Genomic DNA, 20,682 nt, shown 5'->3' on the forward strand with positions numbered 1-20,682 from the left:
TCTATGGCGTAGTATTTTTCAGGGCTCCAAAAGCTATGAAATCATTATTGTGAATTAAGACACACGTACGCACGCACGCAGGAACGAACGCAAGCACACGCACACACACACGCGCACGCGCACACACACACACGCACACGCACGCACACACACGCGCACGCACACACACAAACACACACACACACACAAACACACACACATCTACTAGATGAAAATATGTTTACTTATTTTCTAGTGTCAATGTAAACAGATACAGTAGCAAGGTGATATCATGCTATGGTATTATGTGAATATTCCCTAGTAAATATCCCCATGAGGATTACACCTTTCAAATAAAACTATACAATAACAACATTCTAAAATTTGAACTCATACTATCCATAAAGCTATATACTAAATATGTTTCCTACACAGCCTAATTAACCCACAGAAATGGAACAGCTGGCTACGAGCAAATAACGCTAAACAAGAAAAAAGATAACAAAAGGTTGTTTTATGGCTTCACAGATTTGACTAAGCTTTAACTATGGTTTCAGGTCGTATCCACTTGTTCAACAACGTTCTGAGGCCATATGTGATTCAGTGATATGGTATTAAAGTGCATGGGTGCCCTAGAAGCCAGACAATATGAGCAACAGCTGCTTTACCTGGCCTGCTGCCCCTGCCATGATATAAAAGCTGCTAATCCTGCCAATAAACCATCATTAACAAGCATGAGCAAGGACTCACCAACACATGTCAGACTACCGATCTGACTATCAATCCTCACAGCCTTCCTGCTCTATTGGAAAATAGAATTCCAGTTTCGGGGTTGTTCACTTGACGAGAGTCGAGTCGAGAGTTTAAGGCCCTGATCGACGAGAAAGGGTTACACCCAGTCAACATTTTAAATCCACTTGTGAATGTAGAACTATGATTGAAGCACTCGAGAGAAATTGAGTCTGTTTGCGTTATGCTGATGTTGGTATACTAAAGTAATAATGAATGACGTGTGTTTGTGTGTGTGTGTGTGTGTGTGTGTGTGTGTGTGTGTGTGTGTGTGTGTGTGTGTGTGTGGCATGTTAAACTTCAAGAATATACTGGATAGGATATACATTTCAGCGTATATCCACAAGTGATTGAAGTGTACAATTTCAAAATATTTCTCAATAAATGTTTTGATTGACACACTGAGAGGTTATGAATAAAAGCACACTTCACAGGTCTGCTGTTCACACTGAACACTGATGCCATGCAGGCTAATAATATAACGATGGAGGAAGCGTCCCTCTTGAGCGTAATTATGATAATGTGAAAGCCTCAGCACTTCACGGTGTATTTGTGACATTGACATGGTACTTCACCAGAGCTGGAAGATAGGAGCTCAACCTGAGCAGATAACACCATAGGGAACACTGATAACAGCCACATCTTCAGAGAGGGAAATATTACCTCTGAACGAAACACTTCAATCCCCCGTGCTTTTAATAGGGAACAGTTATTAGATGATACACTCCTATAAAACACTGTGTATCTCTTAGCCACTACCTGCTTACACTTACACTTACACGCACATGCACACGCACTTGCACACACACACATACACACACACACACACACACACACACACACACACACACACACACACACACACACACACACACACACACACAGAGCACTAGGATGTTATGTGACAAACAATTATACATTTAATATTTTCATCCCAGTAATATGGTATTAAATGACATTAAATTGACTTGCTGTCATCATAAAGAACATTTAGAGTCCCCGATTCTGATGAATAGCAAAGAAATGTAATCACATTAGACTAGCCAACAACAGGAAACGAAGAGTTGTCACAATCAAGAAAACCTCGACAGTAAATTAATTGGAGGAAGCGATTGTGTTCTTTTGCAGCGAACCGTTCCATTGGTCTCGGCAACTGTATACACTGTACACTTCATGTTTAAAGCATTGTTTGCTTCTTTCTTTTGAACCAAATAGGGGAGATGGCATGATGGGTTTGTCCTTGACAGCTACTCTACATACTGTCATTGACAGCCACTGTACATATTGACTATATCTCGTATCACAGTCAGTCCACAAACACTGTGTCACATAGACTCTGAGCTGGAGGAAAAGGAGAGTACTCTGGGGACTAGGAGACGCAAGCCTGTAGCGTAGTGTAGTGTAGTGTAGTGTAGTGTAGTGTAGTATAGTGTAGTATAGTGTAGTGTAGTATAGTGTAGTGTAGCGTAGCGTAGCGAAGCGAAGCGTAGTGTAGCGTGTTGTACCGTAGTTAAGTGTAGTGTAGCGTCGTGTAGTGTAGTGTATTGTAGTGTATTATAGTGTGTTGTAGTGTAGTGTGTTCTAGTGTAGTAAAGTCTAGTGTAGTGTAGTTTAGTGTAGTGTAGTGTATTGTAGTGTAGTGTAGTGTATTGTAGTGTAGTGTAGTAAAGTGTAGTGTAGCGTCGTGTCGCGTAGTGTAGCGTAGCATAGCGTAGCATAGCATCGTGTCGCATAGCGTACCGTTGTGTCGTGTCGTGTAGTGGGAAATCCAGCGTGACATGTACTAACCCAGCCCGGCCATACTGTACAGTACCAGCCAGTGCTTAAGCAGCATTACACGGCTGTGAGGATGCAATTTAGCTTTGCGGCAGGGCAACTGAATTAAATATTTAATAAAAAAGGTTAATTAATTTCTTTGTATAAAGAAACTGAAATGAGAGGGAAGTTGAATTACAATCAAATAAAAAATATTTGAAATGCCCAGCCATTTATCATGCCTCGTCAGGGCCCATGGGTGGTGGCATGGCACCAGGCTTCTGCCCACACCAACCCAGAGGACCAGGGGAGGCTGGACAAAACGCCTCCAAAACACTCCTGTTTACCTGTTTACATTTAAAACACAGAGGAGAGTGAGTGAGAGAGAGAGAGAGAGAGAGATTCTCAGACAAGGTGTTCCTTTCTGCAGGGAGCAAACGCCACAAGCGAAATTCCTCAATTCATTAGAGGAGAAAAACGCAGTGCAAATCTCCCATACGTACATTCATCTCGCAAATGCGGCAGAATAATGATTTAGTGTGTCTCATATTTCACCTGGGTACACAGGGCAAACAGTTGACTATTGAAGTGTTAAGGGGAAAAATGCAAACTGTGGCACTTTTGAATTGGGGGGAAGTGGAGGAATATTTCAGTGTGTGTGATGGGCTAAGTGAGGTCCCTCCTCCCTCTCACAGGAACAATGTCTCAGATCTCTGGTTGTAGTAAAGTATCAGCCTAAAAACACACTGCTATACACTAGCTTCAACTCCATTATGCTGTTATTCATAATATTTTAAAAAACACAGGTTATATTTATCAAAAAAAACTATACTGGAAATGAAATAGATGATTTACTGTACATCAAAATTAGGGCAGTATTTTATAGTAAATGGATTTGCAATAGTAGGTCTCAAAAAGAAACTAGGTGAGGAAACCAATATTTTTGGAGGCCAATAAAAACGACCCTCCCTCACACTCGAAAATATGCTTGTGGTTAATGTATGTGTTTACAGATCTAGCGCTGCATATCTGCATGTTTACAGATCTAGTGTTGTATATCTACATTGGCATTTGCTCCCCACTTTATTGGGGCCATTAAGAATAAAGCTGAATGTTAAATTGAATAATCGTGTTTTGAAGTAAACCCAGCTGGCTGAACAAGCTCAGCTCTGTGTTCAGACAGTAGCCCCTCTGTGTCTGTTGGGACGAACAGGGAACAGCCCGACCAGGTAGGACCAGCATCAAATCAGTCTCAGCTACGGCCCAGCCCTGGCCCCCTTGCAGCGCGGCCGCGCTCCCCTCCTAAACAGCTTCCACTTATCTGCCTGCCACAGGACTGCCCATGTGCACACCCGCCACTGTCATGTACACAGCATCCGCAAATTGATTATGAGACTGCAAGAGGCTTGATCTTGGTGTATATAGAATTCAAACTGCCATTTTAACGCAAATGTACAATGCTGAGCTTCATTTTTGATCAAACCTTCGGAGAGAATCAATGCAGTTTGTGTTCCAATTTAGCAACCACTTTTTTTGGGGTCAGTTGAGTAAATGCTTTGGCATTTTTCTTCTGCTTTTTTTTCAGGGGGCTGGGGACACTGGAGTGCTGGAGGGAAAGTGAAACAGCCCTGCAGTGTATGCAGCTCAAAGAGGCTGATTGAGAATGAATGAAAGCCACACTGCACAGGGAGAGCTTATTTTACCAACCCTTTCCCCCCATAAAACTGCATTCATGTTCCAGTGGAATTTACATTAAATACATCATCATTTTTTTTACTGACATATGCTGAGGAATAGGAATAGTTAAATCCCATCCAGTTCCCCTTTAAAACATAATAGGCAGACAATATCATGGCCCTAAAATATATATTTAAAAAAACAAAATAAATGTTCAATTTAAAGCAAAAAAAAGCGCTCAAATCAACCACCCCCGAATCATTAAAAATGTGTACAAGCACCTACAGCCAGACTAAAGCACAGGAGTCTACTAGAAACTTAACATGATGTGTGAAATATATTTGCAGTTGTGGCACAGCTTCTGCAGACAGAGATCTCTTTGAAGGGCCATAATTAAAACAGCCTCATATCTGAGAAGCCATGGCACAGGTCTCTCTCTCTCTCTGTCTCTCTCTCTCTCTCACCCCCCCCCCCCCCCCCCCACACACACACACACACACACTTTCTGTGGTTTGGAGCCCCTCCAGCCGGCCTCCCTCCTCTCTTGCTTTGTGGTTTTGTTCAGGAGATCTCATCTCTCTCCTCATCGTTCCTCCTGATTGACAGCTAAGCTCAGGTATAATAACAAACAGTTACCTCTGGAATCGGCGGGTGAAAAGCAATCCGCCACTAATTCTCCTTCACAAACCATAGCCCTCCCTCCCTCCCTCCCCTCCCTCCCTCCCTTCTTCCCCCTGCAGCTGCTAAGCTCTAACAGCTCACAGGACAAGGCCGATAAAGGGTTGAAATCATTAAACCCCAAATCATTCTATTCTCTATGTCTCTGTTAAGCATGTGTCCTCTCCTGGATCATAGATGTACAGTTTCATAGTACAAGTTTAAACTGACTCCATTTTACAGAGAAAAAAACTCCAGTTCTACCCCTCATTTCAGGGTAGAAAACCACATGACAATACAGCGTAATTACTGAGGTATCACTAAATGTTTGGTTGCGTTCGACTGGGTGTGAGATAAAGGAAAGCAAACCTCAAAGGTGTTGTTGATATCATTGTTTTGTTGACTGTACTTTGTGTTTCACCCCCAAGAGGATAAACTTTGTCTGGGCATGTTTTAACACAAGCGCAGTGAAAAGAATGTAGTTCTTTTCATGGGTGAAGCCCTCGGTCAAATTCTGTTCCACCTATTATTTTTGATTCTATAAGAGAGGGGGGATGAGATTTTCTCCAGCGAGTCTCAACCAACTAAAACCCTCCTCATGCCACGGCAACAATAGAGCAAGGTTCCTTGACAGGTTTTTAAGGTGAAAAAAGTAGTTGAGCAATAAGTCAAGTAAGACACTTTTTAGATTCTATGCAACTAACTCGAAGGTGTGAGGGAGGAAAGGAGAAAGGAAAAAAAAAAACATGAATTACCAGTCATTGGGTTCAAAAGGGGAAAAATGTAATATTTTACTTTACTTATCTTTGAACATAAAAAGCAATCTCTTTGTAACGACGGAACAATGTCACAAAAGATGAGATCTGGATAGAAGACACAATGCCATTGGTCTTAGATTCAATGTCAACGCTGAGGAGAGTGCCTGGCAAGGCCAGACGGGCGGTAGGTTGCTTTTATCTGGATGTCAGCCTTTATCTCCGACTCTCCTCCATTCATTTAAACCTACACGAGGGCTTGCCCTTTGTATTGATTTTAACCTAACAATTAATTCAACCTCTGATTTATCATAACACTTTAGATCTTAATCATAAGGTGTTTTCTGCTTGGTGCCTTTGTTTGTGTTTTAATTAGGCAGACCTTGTGAATCTCCAACCCTGGGCTTCTTTTTAATTGCCAGTATTTACATCAGGCAGACTTCAAACGCAGAGAGAGACATTTGTAAGGGGGAGCACAAAGCAGGCCTTTGAAATGTCTACAGTCATATGAAATGGCATGCTAATTAAAAAGCTAAGGCACTGCCGGTGTGATAGCGGGGAAAGGTATTTAGATTTGTAAGTCTAGTGTAGAATCAACAGAGGCCACAGGGAGTATTATCTGGGTTCCTACCTGTTTATGCCAGCACTGAGTAACCTCACCCCATTCCCATTTATCAAACGGAAAAATACCCAGTAATTTAAATAGATCCGCTTTCAAAAGGCTAAATCATTTTAAACATTTTACCCACTGCACTTTGATCTACGGTGGCATATACTAGGGCATGTACAATGAATCTAGTTCACTAAGCATTGATTTATATTTCAGTTCATTAAGGTTATTGCCGATGAATACACTTATTAGAACATTCAACTGTTTTTTTCTTCTTCTCGGCACACAGAGAAAATGTAATCCGATAATTAAAACCAAGGACAATATTATTTATGATTGCATGCCTTGTATGATAAAAAGAGCTATTAAAGTGGAAAAAAATGTAAAACATTAGCAGTGCATCGACAGACAGAATTCTGTTTCCAGGTGTCTTGAGTATATTTTTTAAGATTAGAAAAGACCTGCAGTGCTACTTTTTACATTGTTACAGTATGTTTGATTTAAATGATAGGGATACTGTACACAGAAATAGGATTCTATTAATATGAATAATATGATATAATAATACACAAATCCATAAATATAGTATGTACAATTCTATGTTCAGTGGAACAGCCATGAGATATGGGGCGTTGGCAGGGTAGAGACTGATAGAGAAGAGGGAGGGGAGAGAGAGGGAGCTGGAGCTAGTGAGAGCCTGGTGTTATCAGGCAGCTGGTATTGTGCCTTCCTTTACTACATAAACACCTTCTTAGTAACAGTCAGTGCTAAGGACCCAGCCCAGGCCCACCTACCCCCGTCAACAACACTGATCTGGAGGGACCGTTGTGTTGAGCTGAGTATAGCTCTACGCAGGGCGTTCACCGCTAGAGTCAAGACATTCCTGTCAGATCTCCTCTCTTCTCTTCTCTTTTCTTCTCTTCTCTTCTCTCCTCCCCACTCCCCTCCGTTCCTCTCCTCTTCTCTCCTCTCCTCTCCTCCCCACTCCCCTCCGTTCCTCTCCTCTCTTCTCTTCTCTTCTCTCCTCTCCTCTCCTCCCCACTCCCCTCCGTTCCTCTCCTCTTCTCTCCTCTCTTCTCTTCTCTTCTCTTTTCTTCTCTTCTCTTCTCTTCTCTTCTCTTCTCTCCTCTCTTCTCCTCCCCACTCCCCTCCGTTCCTCTCCTCTCCTCTCATCTCCTCCATACTCTGTTTACATCAAGCACACTCTCTCAAGCTGCGTTCAACAATCACAGGATCGGCATGAACCCACTGCGTGTCAGTACCACTGTCTGTCTCTAGTCTTTAAACAAACAGACAACAGCTCTTATCAAACACTAACCCGCAGACACGTACAATGACCGACAGACGTGGACATGGGTTGGAATTTCAAGAGCGGGAATCTGGACAGAGAGAGACACAGTAGAGGAGTGCAGAGTGGGGAAGTGGGGAAGAGAGCCAAGGGCTTTTGCCTCATTTCAGAGCGCAGGCCTGTTTCTTGGATTATGTATAGATTATGTATGTCCAGAAGGAATGAAGGATTTGTTAAGATCGTTTAGGACAGATCTTTACACAGCTGCGGTTTTGGAGTGACTGTGGCACGCAAGCTTACCTTTGACTTCTCCCAAAAGCTCGCTTGCATTGAGCCTCTCCATCTTCTCCTTCCAGTCTTTTGACAGAAGGTTGTCCATGCAAGTGGAGTCTGAAAGGCACGGAAAAATAAAATAAACCTTTCAACGCTTTTATTTTTGAAATCCACTATTCTCCCAGATTTATTTTCCAAAAGGGGATACAGTTTCAAAAATCTAAATTAGATTTTGATGTGTTTTGATTTTCACGATCGTATTATGGAGGTTTCAATTTCATTCATTTAATATCTGTTTAAATCGAATTACTGGTATTTGTATAACAATGAAAACAAGCCTTGAAACATTTCCCTCCTATAAAAAAACAGAGGTTCAGTAGGCTAACACAGTACAACGGAGGTGTCTCTCTGTCTGTTGTCATCGACATGAGGAAACTGTTAGTTGTTGACGCATGCCTCCGTTCTCAAGTACAACTAACAAGACTAATAAGGCTAATCAACACTTTGATGTGTCAAATCTAGCTGAGTATGCTAATACTGTACACACCCTCCTACACTACAGTTGTTTTTTTCCCAAGGGTCAAAATAAAACGTTGACAACATTTCACAGTAGAGAAGAAGTGTCACTTGTCATTCTGAGAGAACATACTAACCGCAACTAAGAACCTTCTAGCAGGATAGTTAAAAAATATTGCTATCAATCTGAGAATCAAACATACACACAGACATTCGTACGGAGTGCTTTGAAGAAGAGGTGAGGCAGACATGTGAGAGATGGGGTGAGGCTGGGGGGGGGGGGGGGGGTGGGTGGGACGTTACGGGGATGGTAAGGGCAGAGACAGACATTAAGGGGGGAGGTAAAGGGGTGAGACAGGGGGGAGAGGTGTCCTAGTGGGTTCGCACAGCTGGCCCGGTGATGAAGACAATTAACATTTGTCCGGCAGACAATGAATCAGGGGAAGGAATGGCAGGAATCTGCTGCGCTGTCGCTGGGGTCACTGATAAAGAACACACTGCTCGCCGATCCCCACGCCGCTCCTGGGGTCAGCCTGTTCCCATCAAACACCACCGCCCCCCTACCACTCCTCCACCCCACCACCATGAACCCCAGTCTCCCAAGACACGCTGCCCCCCATCTGAACTGCCCCCCCCCGAGCCCAGACGACCACTTCACCAGGATGAGCAGGGCCATGCTGTCTCCCTCTCTCTCTGCCAGAGGAGACTTAGCCTATATCCACAAGTCTGACTGATACTGTAGTCCAACTATGGACTCCTTTCATACAGTTGGTTATGGCTTGACAGATAGAAGAAGAATTCTTGTCTTTCCAGGAATAAATTCTACTTTACTAAACATAGAACTATAAGCTGACTTTCGGTGGCTTCTCTTGTATTAACCTAAATAATTGTTCTTGTTAACAGAAACTAAACAGATATTGCTCCAGTGTTGCATGAAGATGACATCATGGCAGAGTAAGACTGGGGTTTGTTCACACTGAAAAAGGGGCAAAGAGCAGACATTCTTTCACTGCGACAGAAAGCCCTGGGGCACCATAAGGAATGGTTTAACCACTCCTCTGACAATGGCTCATTTGTGAAGGCACTTTTCCAACAAAAGGGCACAATTCATAAGCACATAAGTGTTGTAGATGACTTAAGGGATCCTCTCTCACAAGTGCTTTGTGTTTTCAGGTTATTGTATTTGTCATGTGTTCATGAGGCAATAGAACACTCAGGCAATTATGCACATAATATCTTATGGTATTATTTCAGATACTGTACATGTTGAATATTGCAAAAGTAGAAAAATGCAAGAGGAAAAGAGATAGCAAGAGAGAGAGAGAGAGAGAGAGAGAGAGAGAGAGAGATCTAGGGGAAGACACATGAAATACCGTACATGGTTTGTGCTTGTTCTGCCATCATTATCCTTTCTCTCTCTCTCTCAAACACAGAGGAGAGATTTAAAGTCAAGAATGTATACAAGCCAATGATTCCTTTTATCCTGATGTAATGTCCTCACCCTCCAGTTCAACAAACCAAACATGATAGCTCCCCACGAAAACACATCTACTTCACAGGAACTGGGAGTAATGGGGGGTCAATGGCTTCTCTGCCCCTGTTTAAGGATGGTTTTAAAAAAGATCAAGCGGGGTGACCATTTTGTTTGATTGTCCACTTCCTCCATTGCGGAGGGGGCCGACAGGACATCTCCAGCTCAGGTCATTATAACATTACTTTTGCTTTATTGACTTTTCAATCCCAAACTCACAGTTTGTCCCTGTGAGTTGGGGATTGAAAAGTGCCCCTGACCCTGGAAAAAGAGGGTTGCGGTGGTGGTGTGTGTGTGTGTGTGTGTGTGTGTGTGTGTGTGTGTGTGTGTGTGTGTGTGTGTGTGTGTGTGTGTGTGTGTGTAAGACACAGGGGTTGAGGGCATGGAGAGCTTCCTCTCCCGGACATATCCCCATCAAGGCACTCCCCCAGATAATAACCCTCACTATAGATACAACAATACTACAACAGCAATACACTCTTCCCCTCAGGCACAATGCTGTGGTAGGGTAAACGAACAAACACACACTCACTCACCCACACTCATGCAAATATGCACTCACACGCATGCACACGCACACGCACACACAGACACACACACAGCACACACACACACAGCACACACACACACAGCACACACACACAGCACAGATGCTGCTCCAGCACTTGATCATTAAGGAATGCACCAACTGTTGGAGATAATGTGGTGCCAGCTTCCATTCAACTCCACCCCCCCACCCCCTCCCCTGAGAGTGGCCGCTCCCTCCCTCCCTCCCTCCCTCAACTCCTCCATACAGCACCTCAATCCACGACCCCAGGCCAGACACGGCCTGCCAAGCCCCTCCAACAGGAGAAGCTACAGCTGGAATGTGTCAGAGAGAGCCTGGGCTTTCTGTTCCTCCACCTGGAAGAGGTGAATAATGGCCTGGATTACTCTATAAAATAACTTATGAACACCTTTCAATGCTCTAACCAACAACATGAACAAAACAGGCGTCCACATTGGGTTTTCTGTGAAATTTTCACGCAGGCATGCTCTTTAGGAAAATACACACTAAACGACCGAGTCGTCTGGCTTGTTTCAAAGCACCCATATAAAGGCGAAATCTTTTTAGATTAATAGTAGGAGCACTGTTTTAATTTCTCAAATTCCTGTCTGTCTTCTCTGGAAAGATTGTACATGCCAATGGAAACACTGCTTAATATCACAATAAGACTTAGTGTCCTATCAAGATGTGGAGGATGTGAGAAATATAGGTGCACTGTGTTCATTTTAAGACCAACAGTGACTTACTGTGTTCCCAGTTTTATCTCACCTCATTGGTATCAAAACCAGCAGTATTTAACACAAAGAATTAGAATGGTCTTTAAAATTCACGGTCAGATTGATGTTAACAATCTCTAAACCAACACAATGAAGTCATACTGTAATATTACTGTCTATATGTAAGTGGGCAGAGAGGTACTACAGTCGTCAGACAGTGGATTAAGTAGTTGGCTTGTCATAGAAAAGAATCCCATTGAGTTTATTTTCTACTTTCCTACAGGGGCCTTCTAAATCTGTCTCTCTCTCTCCTCCTCCTCCTCCTCCTCCTCCTCCCCCCCCCCCCCCCCCCACCCCCCACCCCCTTCCCTCTCTCTCTCTCTTCTCCTCTGAGATAAAGTGCTCTCTGCAGCTCTGGAGCGGCCCATTGAGACAGGGATGAGAATGGAATGAAAACAATAGCCCTTATCGGTCTCTTATTTACATTTTCCCAGCGTCCCCTTGGTTAGACAGCTCAGCTTGTCACCGAGCCCGGCTGGCCCCACTGGACCCCGACCAACTTCCTCCGGCCCCAGCTATACCATGGGCCTCTGGGGATCTCCGCCTGGCACCAACCCTCACCACTCTGCAGCTAGCCCAGATAACAACACACAAGACAAAACTACTCCAGTATGGGTCCAAAATGAATTCCCCTAAAGGAGGAATTGGATCAGCAGCACCCCTAAGCCAGTTTGGGCCTCCTCGTTGCGTGTTTTCTAGGGCCAGCGCTGGAGCTGGATCCAGGCCCTGTCTCCTTTTTACTAGTTTCTTTCTATGTAGTTTCCTATATAGCCATGTCACAATCCAGAAATGTTAACATCCACCAACAAGCCTCCAGACAATAACTTGATACTGCCAACTACAATATGTTTATCTGCTATCTCTGCAGTGATCTCAAGGTACACAACCTGTCCATGCATCGTTCCTCTAATCTCTGTAATGTGGGTGAGCAGGCAGAGGGATTGAGACACCTACAGCCGAGATGAACCAATGAGATTAGATGCAGCCTTTCACTAACATTAAAAACATGGCTAATGATCCTCATAAATCTGAACAAAGGCATGTTTCTGGGACAGTGTTTGGTATAAACAGAGCTTTCAGCACCTGGCGGTGGACACTGCCAGAATACCATGTTCGACACAAAACCACAACAGTGGAACACTCAGAGAGGCAGGTAAAGCGCTGACAATCTTACCTGACACTGCCAGACTCTAGCCCGTCTTTATGAGATGAAGAAATACTGTACACACTCTCTCACTGACATTTTAAAGCAACAATTCATAAACTGAATTAGTGTTTTATTGTGCATATTGTAATAAGTTACTGTTAATAAACTGAGTGCAAGCTGGCCGTAAATGCTTCTGCATGCGCCAGGCTAAAGGGAGACTGTTAGCTAATTTATTGTTTTATTGCGGCCCTAAACAGAGTGGTTCAATCAGTGTATCATCGGAAGCTGTGGTTAAGTTCAAATCATTGAGCTGAACACAGAAGGCACAAATAAATACACTAACAGGCAAATCAAATCTTGTCAATTTGGATTTGAAATGGTCCGTAAAAAGGAGATCTTAATGATTCATGATATGCTGTTATCTACTCTTCAAATGACTTTCCCGATTGGTATTGGGATATCACCCAACAGCACATTAAAGTCACATGAGGCACAGTATATGTCTCTCCTCAGGTTGAGTTGTAGCGACACTCTCCTCTACTGTACTGTAGGTGTTCCCAGTCATTACCAGACTGTGGTTTTCTCCCTGCAGGGGAAGTCTCTGAGTGTCCTCCAGGTGCCCAGTGGCCCTATGCCAGCAGCACATCTGCCTACTGTATGCCCCCTCACCCCCCACCACCACCCTGCCCACTCCACTCACACGCTTTTTGTAATCCCCTAAACAGGAAGGAGCTCTTCCCCCTCATCAATCCTCATACTGAGACCAGGATGACACACACTCTGACCCTGCCAGGACCCCCCCCCACCACCACCCCCTCCACCTACGCCTCACAACTACACACTACAGCCACACACACCACTCTGATATATCCACTGTGTTGTTATTCTCTATGGATATATGCAGTACTGTAGTTCTTCTCTATGGAGATATGCAGCACTGTAGTTCTTCTCTATGGAGATATGCAGTACTGTAGTTCTTCTCTATGGAGATATGCAGTACTATAGTTCTTCTCTATGGAGATATGCAGTAGTGTAGTTCTGGCGGTTGAGTGTTCACTCTGTTCTGAGAGACGGCCTGTCATTGGCAGAGAGTGCAGAGGTATCTGAGAGAGTCAAAGGAGTCATCAGTCACTGACATCAGTCTGGACTGAAGAAAGACTTCCCCCCTTAGCATCAGGTCTGTATATCAGTGGGCCCGGCCTCAAGGGGAAACATGTAATTACCAAATCAATGATCAACTGACATTGGCCATATAAATAATTTCCTCCTCTGAACGGACGAGCTCTATAAACAGAGTCGGTGTAACGATGTAGTGGGCTGCTTGAGGATAGCTTTCATTAAGAGAGAGAGAAAAGGGGCCTGAGAGAGAGAAAGAGAGAGAGATTTTTCAGAGTAGGAGTGGTCTCGTGCACTTAGAAGCATTCGTAGGCTGGAGGACATACTCATACAAATAGTGGTAGTTAGGTTTATAATTACCTTCTGAGCACTTTCAAGTGCTTTTAATAATATTGGAAAAAGAAAGGGCAGTGGAATGAAAATGTAGCTGAAGCCAGGCGCAGGGGCTGTCAAAGTTAGGAGGATAAAACTTGTTTCATTCGCTGAGGACAATTGTAGATATTCTCCTCTTCTCTACATGAAAATGACTCAATACATTTCCAACCTCAATATGGATATTTTTTAAATATATTTTCAACTCTGAGAGACACTGAAAGATCTTATTTCAATTAGACAATAAGCATCTAACTTGACAGTCTCTCTTCTCCCTCATTCTACCCTACAGTTCGTTGTATGGAAAACAAACTCAAAAGTTGAGATTCACCCCAAAAAAAGATTCACACAAATTCTTCTGAATCTTGTGAATATCTTAATCACAGAAGCAGTAAAAACAAGACCCCATCATCGCAGCAAATAAAACACAATAATTACAAGAAGCAGGCAGGAAAGTGAAATGCCGTGAGAAAACATGTTTTGTCATCCGACCGGTAGTCCCGGAGACAACAGCTGTTGGCTGCGGCAAAAAATACTCCTGAAGTCTCCATAATCATGGCGTTATTGAAGTGAGGACAAAAAGGGCACTAATTGCAAGGGAGCAATCTAAACGTAATAGGTTACACACCCGGGCGACGGCGCACAATGCTAACACTAAATAGGGGGAGAGAGAAGAAGAAAAAAAAAACACAACACTTTTCTGTGTACAACTGTGCCTCGTCGCTCATTTTCAGGCAATTACCTTCCCTCCTTGTCAACAGTTTTAATAACCTTGATCATTTCCACAAGACTTTTTGCTTCAGTTAAATAATTTCAGCTCTTTAATATGCAAATGGCGGTGTTGGCATGCATGGGTGAAGAGGCCCGGCTCCTTGAGATGTGTCAGTACATTGTGGAGCACCTGCACCTCTAGGGAAGGCTTGATTTAATTGACACCTAATTCATTATTCCACTTGGTGAGCTTCCCCTGTTAGTCACCTGTAGGCCCTCCTATAGACATGACTCCAGCTTGTCAACAGCCTCTATAAATAGAATCAAACCTGCCTGAAATTCTCCATCTGAGGCTGGGAGAGAAGAAGTAACCCCCCCCTCACAGCATACCTTACTGTGTGTGTAGGGGCGTGGTCTGAGCTCTCTGTCTGAAGGTCAAGGGTCATCTGGAGCTTTGGCTAATGAGATGAGCATATGGCTAAACAATCCCTGCCCCTGAAAACACACACTTAAAGGGACCCTGAGAGCCACCTGAATGGTAATGGTAAACACATGGGCATAAGAGTCCTCAGTGTAAATGAACAAATGAACATAGTCATAATAGTTTGTTATATTAAGAGAACAGTCCGAGTCCAAGCGGGCTGCATAATGTCCACAGGCTAGCCATGCTGCTGAGAAAACCACATTCTCTTTATCCATAGGAGCGGAGGTGCTAAGCAGTGACCCGGCCCTTCAAGGAAGCCGTATCCGCACACCCAGGCCTGACCTCTCTAAATAGGACACGTGTCTATCAAGCATATATGAATTAACCGTCCCCAAGAGGCTTCACCTCTTGAGCAGGGCAACATATGACCTCTCCCAATCCATTTTACTGCGGGACTTTGTGGCAATCACCCTTGAATTATTAAAGTGAGCAGTGAGCAATGATCAATTCATGTGGCTGCGGCCCGCCAAGCGTAAGGCAGTACTTCAGCAGAAGTGACAGACAGAACAGTGGAAAATGCTCCCAGACAATGCACATAAATGTGAAATATGTCAGGCCCGATATGTCAATAATCATAACTGTTAAGACCAAGGCAAAGGCAAGTCTAATGCTAAGAGCTACCAGAGGACTAGGGGGAAGACACTCCTCCCTTCCAAGTGAGATTCCCTCCTTCGTTAGCTAAGAGTGTGAAATTTCTCTGTCTAGACCAGAGGGACTGGCTAGGGAGCTACAGCTGGCTAGCCTGCGTAGGCAGAGGGGGGTTGCCAGCTACCTTACCCCCCAGGACAGAGCCTCTGTGTAGCCTGTTCAGGGAAAGCGGTGACCATATGAAAGGGCTGTGTGTGAATTATAAATGGGAGCCATTGGAGAGGCAGGGCAGGGAACACTAAGGCACCGTCGCCCAGCATCCTACCATAGGCCCTGGGCCAGGAAAAGGCTTGGATGCAAGCTTTAAACACAGCCCTAAAGCCTTCTTATCTACATGAAGTAGAAGAGAAAAAAATAAGAAGTTGAAAGAAAACAAGAAAGATAGCAAGGAAGTATGCAACTCAAGGAACCTGGAGAAAGAAGAGAGAGGTGGTGGTGGTGGTGGTGGTGGGGGGGGGGGGGGTTAGGGGTAAAAATCCAATCAAAACTTAGTGAGGGGAGATGAGGAGCCAAGATAAACCAGTACTCAGAGCCCCCAAAACTGCAATCTCCTCTTAAGCCTGAGAGTGGCAGCTGGCAGAACAGCTGGTGAATAGGATTAATGTCAGAAGAATGAAATAAAACTCAACATATGTCCGAGCCTGAGGTGTTGGGACTGTGCGTGATTGTGCCCCCGATGGATGCCATGTGTGCAGCTGGAAGGAGCCGCTGTGCTGCAGCTCGGCTCTCTACCCCACAAGGTCACTTTTAAGAAGTAGGACCATTAAATGCTTGGATAGCGGAATGAACTTTTCCTCCCCTCTCTCCACAACAGTCCTCATTCAGGCTGCAGTGGGAGTCTGTCTGCCCTGTCTGCCGTGCTGTTCAAATGCTACATTTCATTCTCGATGCTGATAATTGACAAAGTATATGAAAACCAGTTGCTACTTTTTTTTAACAAAAAGATATTAAACTGGTTCGGGGCTTGCCCCCTGTAGAATTTTCAAGCCACTCGAGACTGGATTGAGGCATTCAGAGTTCCTGAAACGTATTCATCTGGCATTTTGTTCAAAAATAATTTGAATTTTGAGAAGCAATCAAAACACTGTCCAGCGTTTATTTCATTCCACAGTATTATTCTTTGTAAATTAGTTCTTAGAACATCCTGGATATTCCAGCACTGACCCTGCTCCACATCTGTTAAAAATAGCCTTTTAAAAAGCCCCTTGAGCACACTCACCTAAAAAAAAAAGGTGAAATAATAATTTAATAATATATATAATATATATATATATATATATATATACAGCATACATGTTGTACAGAGTTTGTTTACTGATACTCAATACAGAGGGGGAAAAACACCAAAATGAAAATTGGACAGCTTAAATTGACAAATCTGTTAAACATTTAAATAAGTAAGTCTCTATCATAAGATGTAAGATGGAAATTTAAAGTAAAATGAGACAAAGAGAGAGCGAGAGGGAGGGAGGTTGCGTGTGCTGAAACTTCAGCTGTTGCTGATGAGGGGTTCAACACTGAAGATGAGCATTAGCAGTAGGGAGATATGTGGACTTAATTTCAATTTATAATTTCCATTTGATGTCGGTAATCATTAGGGTCCACACACTGTAATAAATTATAATCATTTTGCACAAGAATTAAATTACTGGGTACCTTGCAGTGGAGCCATTTTTTGTTGGGTACCCTGCAATCTAACTGTCAGACACAAACTCTTCTACTAATCAATGCTCCAAAACATTCATCTATGTGAAATTAATAAGAAGTATGTGTGGATAACGCCACTTACTGTGATCATGGCTGCTCAGTGTGATTTACTAAATTAATGGGTGCCTGAGACTCTACAAGGACAAAAAGAGACTAATAGGATCCACATGAATGCATTACATTTTGCTGTGAAGCCAAGTGTCTAGCATAGTCACCCAAACTTTATTTCATCATAAACGTCAGGCAACTCCGATGTGCTTCAGAGATTCTCAAGCAGTATACACAGAATTGAAATACTGCCTGAAGAAAAAGATGTGATACTGTAGTAAAATTAAGAAAGCTACAGTAACGACATATTACAGTACAAGAATAATAATGGAATAGTCTTGGTGTCAGCTGAATAAGAGACACATACTGTACTACAGTGTGTAAACATTGAGATTAAAATATGTTGTTTGACTGTCTATATGACTATGAATGTTTTTTTTTCTGTTATCTATCACCCTACTAATAATGTGTGTGTTGGAATTTAAGTAAAAACAATGAATTGTGATTCATTTGTCTAATTAATGGATAAATATTTGCTAGTTGCAGTCTTACATTCAGTTTGAAACGAGCAGCAATTAAAGCTGTTTATGTTTATGTAAACATGCAGCCAGCTCTGTTTACTGGGATGTCAGAGTTCAGGATTCGTACACATTGCTCTGTGGACAGCAAGTACAAAGGTCACTATTTTTAGATGATGACCTCCATTCTCTAGCCCATACAACAGCACAAGCATGCAACCAGAAGCACCACTTTCACCATACACTTGAACAGATACAGTACAGACACACACACACACACACACACACACACACACACACACACACACACACACACACACACACACACACAAACAACTAACTGTTGTGGTGCAAAAATTCATAATTGGTTGAGGTCTCAGCAATGCATGTAAAAAGTATGCTCAAATGCAAGGGCTCAACCATTTCTGCTTTGTGGTTTATGTATTCAACATCTCTATCTATCAGAGGCAGCACACAATAGCACAGAATAGACATTTATGATACTTGGGCAGCCAAAGCAGAGAGAATTGAGATGATGAAGTAACCATAGTACTTCAAACAGTTAAGAATTCCTATTTCTAGGAAGTCCCCTTTGCTGGCCCACAGCTAAGCGTCTCAATGCACTATTGTTCCGGAATGGTTCCGCAACAATGGGAGCCGTATTTTCTTTTCAATCCAGCCATTCCCTTCTCTCTGGGACAGAGCCTTTCGGACTGAGGCACGCTAGGAGACCGTGGAAGGATTTCCATCTCATGTGAGGCTGAGCTCATCGGTCGCCATGACTTTGGAAGTTAACGCCAATCTTACAGTATAGGCCTTGCTGTATGAAGCATACAGAGAGAGAGAGAGAGAGAGAGAGAGAGAGAGAGAGGGTGGAGAGAGTGTGTAGAGGGAGAGAAAGGGAGAGAGAGAAGAGGGGAGGAGAGGGGGATGTGAAGTGAAGGGCCTCAACACCCAAATCGCTAATTGCAGCATTATGATAAGTGGTGCTGGAGGTAAGAGAAAATGTTCATTCCAGCCATAGCCATCATTAATTCTAATCCAAACTCATAACTTTAACCTATCATTGGAACTTCATGACATGTAATGGATGGCAGGGTCTTAAAGCATATTAACCACTCAACCTCTGCAGACTTAAAATTATATCGGGAGCACTCCCAAAGAGAGATGGCGTCCGCCGAATAATTATAATCATCAGCACTCCAGCTTTGCAGCGCAATAAAACATGTTTCTATCTGTTTCTTCTGACATCCTCATCACAGCTCTTGGCATATGTTATTGGAGGGGTGGGGGGGTGGGGGAGTAGGGGGGGCGACATTTGTTTTATCACAAGTGATTAAACAGTCTCTTTGTTCAAGAGGCAGACATCAAAGTTGAGTGTAAAATATTAATGCTCACTGTTATGTGGGAAAACAATGCAAATATGCTAATGGCGGGGGATTCGTGTTAGCGTGTTAGCTGTCATGTCTGGCTTCGTAGAGTTGGTGAATCTGCTGCTGGCTGGATGTTTGACGTACCTCCGTCTTATAAAACAAGCATGCAATGTGCCCTGAAATCATTAGTGGGCCACAGGGGCCGTCTGTGCCCAGGGTTTGGGTTACACTGACACTATTTTGATCCGCGGTCAGATGACACCAGCTCTTTTGTCCAGTTATGTGTGGAGAATGCTTGGGAACCCAATGCCAGGAGGATGGGACTGCGATACTGGCCAGAGAAAGTTTCCCAGTATAACCCCTCACACACACACACACACACACACACACACACACACACACACACACACACACACACACACACACACACACACACACACACACACACACACACACACACACACACACACACACACACACACACACACACACATCCCTCACCTCCAGTCTGATTACGTAAAGCCGGTCCATATCTGTCCCTGTTGAAACTTCTTTAATCTGCATAAAGGAGGCAGCTATTTCCAGAGCCACAGCTCCCACTGAGCACAATGACAGATTTAGGAGCATTAATGGGCTCTGCCTTCTAGTGTGTCAGCATTTTGCCCTCTCTGTAGCACTCCAAATACTAAGGGGTCACATAAAACAGCCAGGCCATTAAAAAACGGCTGCTAATGTAGTCACACTCACACACAGCCACACACCACTATCCTATGCCATTACCAAATTTTCAAGTAAAATCAAATCACATAGAATACAATTCAATATGCCATATTGTTCTACAGTACATAGCTCCTGATCAAGTCCCATGCAAATATGAGGGTCTACAGGGCCAGTGCTGAGATTCAGCTGATGGGTCATACCTACTGTATGGCGAGTGTGTGTGTGTGTGTGTGTGTGTGTGTGTGTGTGTGTGTGTGTGTGTGTGTGTGTGTGTGTCTGTGTGTGTCTGTGCGCGAAACACAAACAGGCCTCTCTCTGTGTTTCCCTGGCTGTGATTTGTCTCCCTAAGACACCCGTTTCCTCCTATCTGGGGGTTCCTGTGCAGCCAGTGAGCCAGGAACACAATGGGAGCGTTGTTTCTGCCCAGGCGCAGGGGGACACAGTCAACAGCTGAATCCCGGGAAGATGGCTCCCGGAATGCTGCGCAGCAGTTGCTACTGTTGACTACTCGGAATATGAGAAGTGGGGAAGGTGATCCTGAACGCAAAGAATGGCACATTGAAGGAGCAGCTGCTTGTTTTGTCATCTGAAAGAAGGACACAACTCTACTCTGGACGGGGCTGCTAACTTGTCTGTCCTCCTCTGTTGTGACCCCCTACCTCTGCTGACTCCTAGAAGGTAGTTT

At 43.7% G+C, this 20,682-nt stretch overlaps 1 protein-coding gene across 6 annotated transcripts in view; it reads right to left on the reverse strand.

Moving 5' to 3' along the window:
* Window positions 1–20,682, reverse strand: part of sox6 (SRY-box transcription factor 6) — a 154,114-nt gene that overhangs the window by 69,871 nt on the left and 63,561 nt on the right. For all 6 annotated transcript variants that reach the window (XM_083697319.1, XM_083697318.1, XM_083697321.1 and 3 more), the window contains one exon: window positions 7,811–7,900. In XM_083697319.1, the coding sequence (XP_083553445.1) occupies window positions 7,811–7,900 (90 nt within the window). The remainder of the gene's footprint in view (window positions 1–7,810; window positions 7,901–20,682) is intronic.

The sequence above is a fragment of the Argentina silus genome (assembly GCF_951799395.1).
Source record: "Argentina silus genome assembly, chromosome: 2".
Taxonomy (NCBI): Eukaryota; Metazoa; Chordata; class Actinopteri; order Argentiniformes; family Argentinidae; genus Argentina; species Argentina silus.